At 36.0% G+C, this 1,820-nt stretch overlaps 1 protein-coding gene across 1 annotated transcript in view; it reads right to left on the reverse strand.

Moving 5' to 3' along the window:
* PARK2 (parkin RBR E3 ubiquitin protein ligase) overlaps positions 1–1,820 on the reverse strand; it is a 1,159,373-nt gene that overhangs the window by 410,765 nt on the left and 746,788 nt on the right. The window contains exon 8 of the mRNA XM_012646791.1: positions 1,697–1,820. This exon is cut by the window's right edge and continues 1 nt beyond it. Coding sequence (XP_012502245.1) covers positions 1,697–1,820 — 124 coding nt within the window. The remainder of the gene's footprint in view (positions 1–1,696) is intronic.

Below are 1,820 nucleotides of genomic sequence, written 5' to 3' on the forward strand. Positions count from 1 at the left end.
TAATGAGAAGGAACTACCTCACTCCATTTACAAAAATTACCTCAAAAGGGATCCAGGACTTACGTATAAAAGGTAAGCTATCAGAAAACACAGAAGTAAAACCTTCATGATCTCTGATATGGCAATGGATTCTTATATTTGACACCAAAGACACAAGCAACAAAGGAAAAAACAGATGGACTGGATTTCAACAAAGTTAAAAACTTGTTCATCAAAGAACATTATCAAGAAAGTGAAAAGACAACCTATAGAATGGGAGAAATATTTGCAAATCATGTATCTTATAAGGGTCCAGCATCTAGAATACATAGAGAACTCTTACAACTCAACAACAAAAAGAAAAAACAACCCTATTTAAAAATGAGCAAAGGACTCAAACAGACATTCCTGTACAGGAGACATATAAATGGCAAACGACACCTGAGAAGATCTTCGACATCACTGGTCATTAAGGAAATGAAAATCAAATCCACAATAAGGTATCACTTCCTGCCCCCTAGGATGACCAGTAAAAAAACCGAAAAGGACACTAACAAGTTCTGGCAAGAATGTGGAGAAAAAGAAACCCTTCCACATTGCTGGTGGCAATATAAAGCAGTACAGCAGCTGTGGAAAACAGTTGGTGGTTCTCCAAAAAGTTAAGCATAGAATTCTGCTTCTAGGTACATATTCAAATAAATAAAAGCATGTGTCTACCCAGAAACTTGTATATGAATGTGTACAGCGGCATTATTCATAATAGCCACAAAGGTGGAAACAACACAATGCCCTTCAACAGATGAATGGATTAACGAACTGTGGTGTAACCACACAATGTAATATTATTCAGCCATGAACACGAAAGGAGTACTGATCCGTGCTACGACTTGGATAAACCTCAAAAACATAAGGCAGACAAAATAGGCCACATATTGAATGATTCTTTTTATAGGAAACATCCAGAATAGGAAATCCATAGAGACACAGGATTGTGGTGGGCAGGGGTGGAGCCAGGGAAAGGGGGAGCGATTACTTAACGGGTATAGGGTACTCTTCTGAGGTGGTGAAAAAGTTCCGAAACTAGAGAGAGGTCGTGGTTGTACAACATCGTAAATGTGCCAAGCACCACTGAATTGTACACTTTAAAATGTTTAATGTATATGAATTTCACCTCAATTAAAAATTATATATGTAATAATGGTATAGTACAAGGAAAGGGTGTTTTGTGATGCTAAAATATTTTCAAAAATTTAAATATTAAACAATTCAGCTTTATCTCCTTCTTCTTTAATTTCTTTCTTCATATGTTACTTCATATATAACAGGTATATTTTCAACATTTTTATTGATAGCAATGTACAATTAAAAAACCTGGATGATATTACTCTAAATCCACGGTAACAAATCTAATGCTTGCAGGGTGAATCTAACCCACAGACATACTTTATGTACCTTCGCTGAATGATATTTTCAAACTTATTCTCAATGCATTTGTGCAAGTTATGTGTTTTCTAGTTCAATGCAGTTCCTTCATTCTTTAGAGTTTTATATCTTTTGTGATCTAAATATTAATGTTTATTACACGGCAATGATCGAATTCAAATTTTCAACCCTCTGCTAGGAATGAGGTATGTTTATCAAAGGTAGTTTTTCACCAGTAGTTCTTCTTTTGCTTTTCATTAGTATTAGAAATGGAGAAAAGAAGTGCTAGACTTACCTACACAAGGCAGGGTGTAGCCAAGCTGGGGGTCGTGGACAAACTGCCGATCATTGAGTCTTGTCACACAGTATAAGTGGAAACAGTCTAAGCAAATCACGTGGCGATAGTTGCACTGGAAAAC

Source organism: Propithecus coquereli, unplaced genomic scaffold (assembly GCF_000956105.1).
Source record: "Propithecus coquereli isolate 6110/MARCELLA unplaced genomic scaffold, Pcoq_1.0 Scaffold25, whole genome shotgun sequence".
NCBI lineage: Eukaryota > Metazoa > Chordata > Mammalia > Primates > Indriidae > Propithecus > Propithecus coquereli.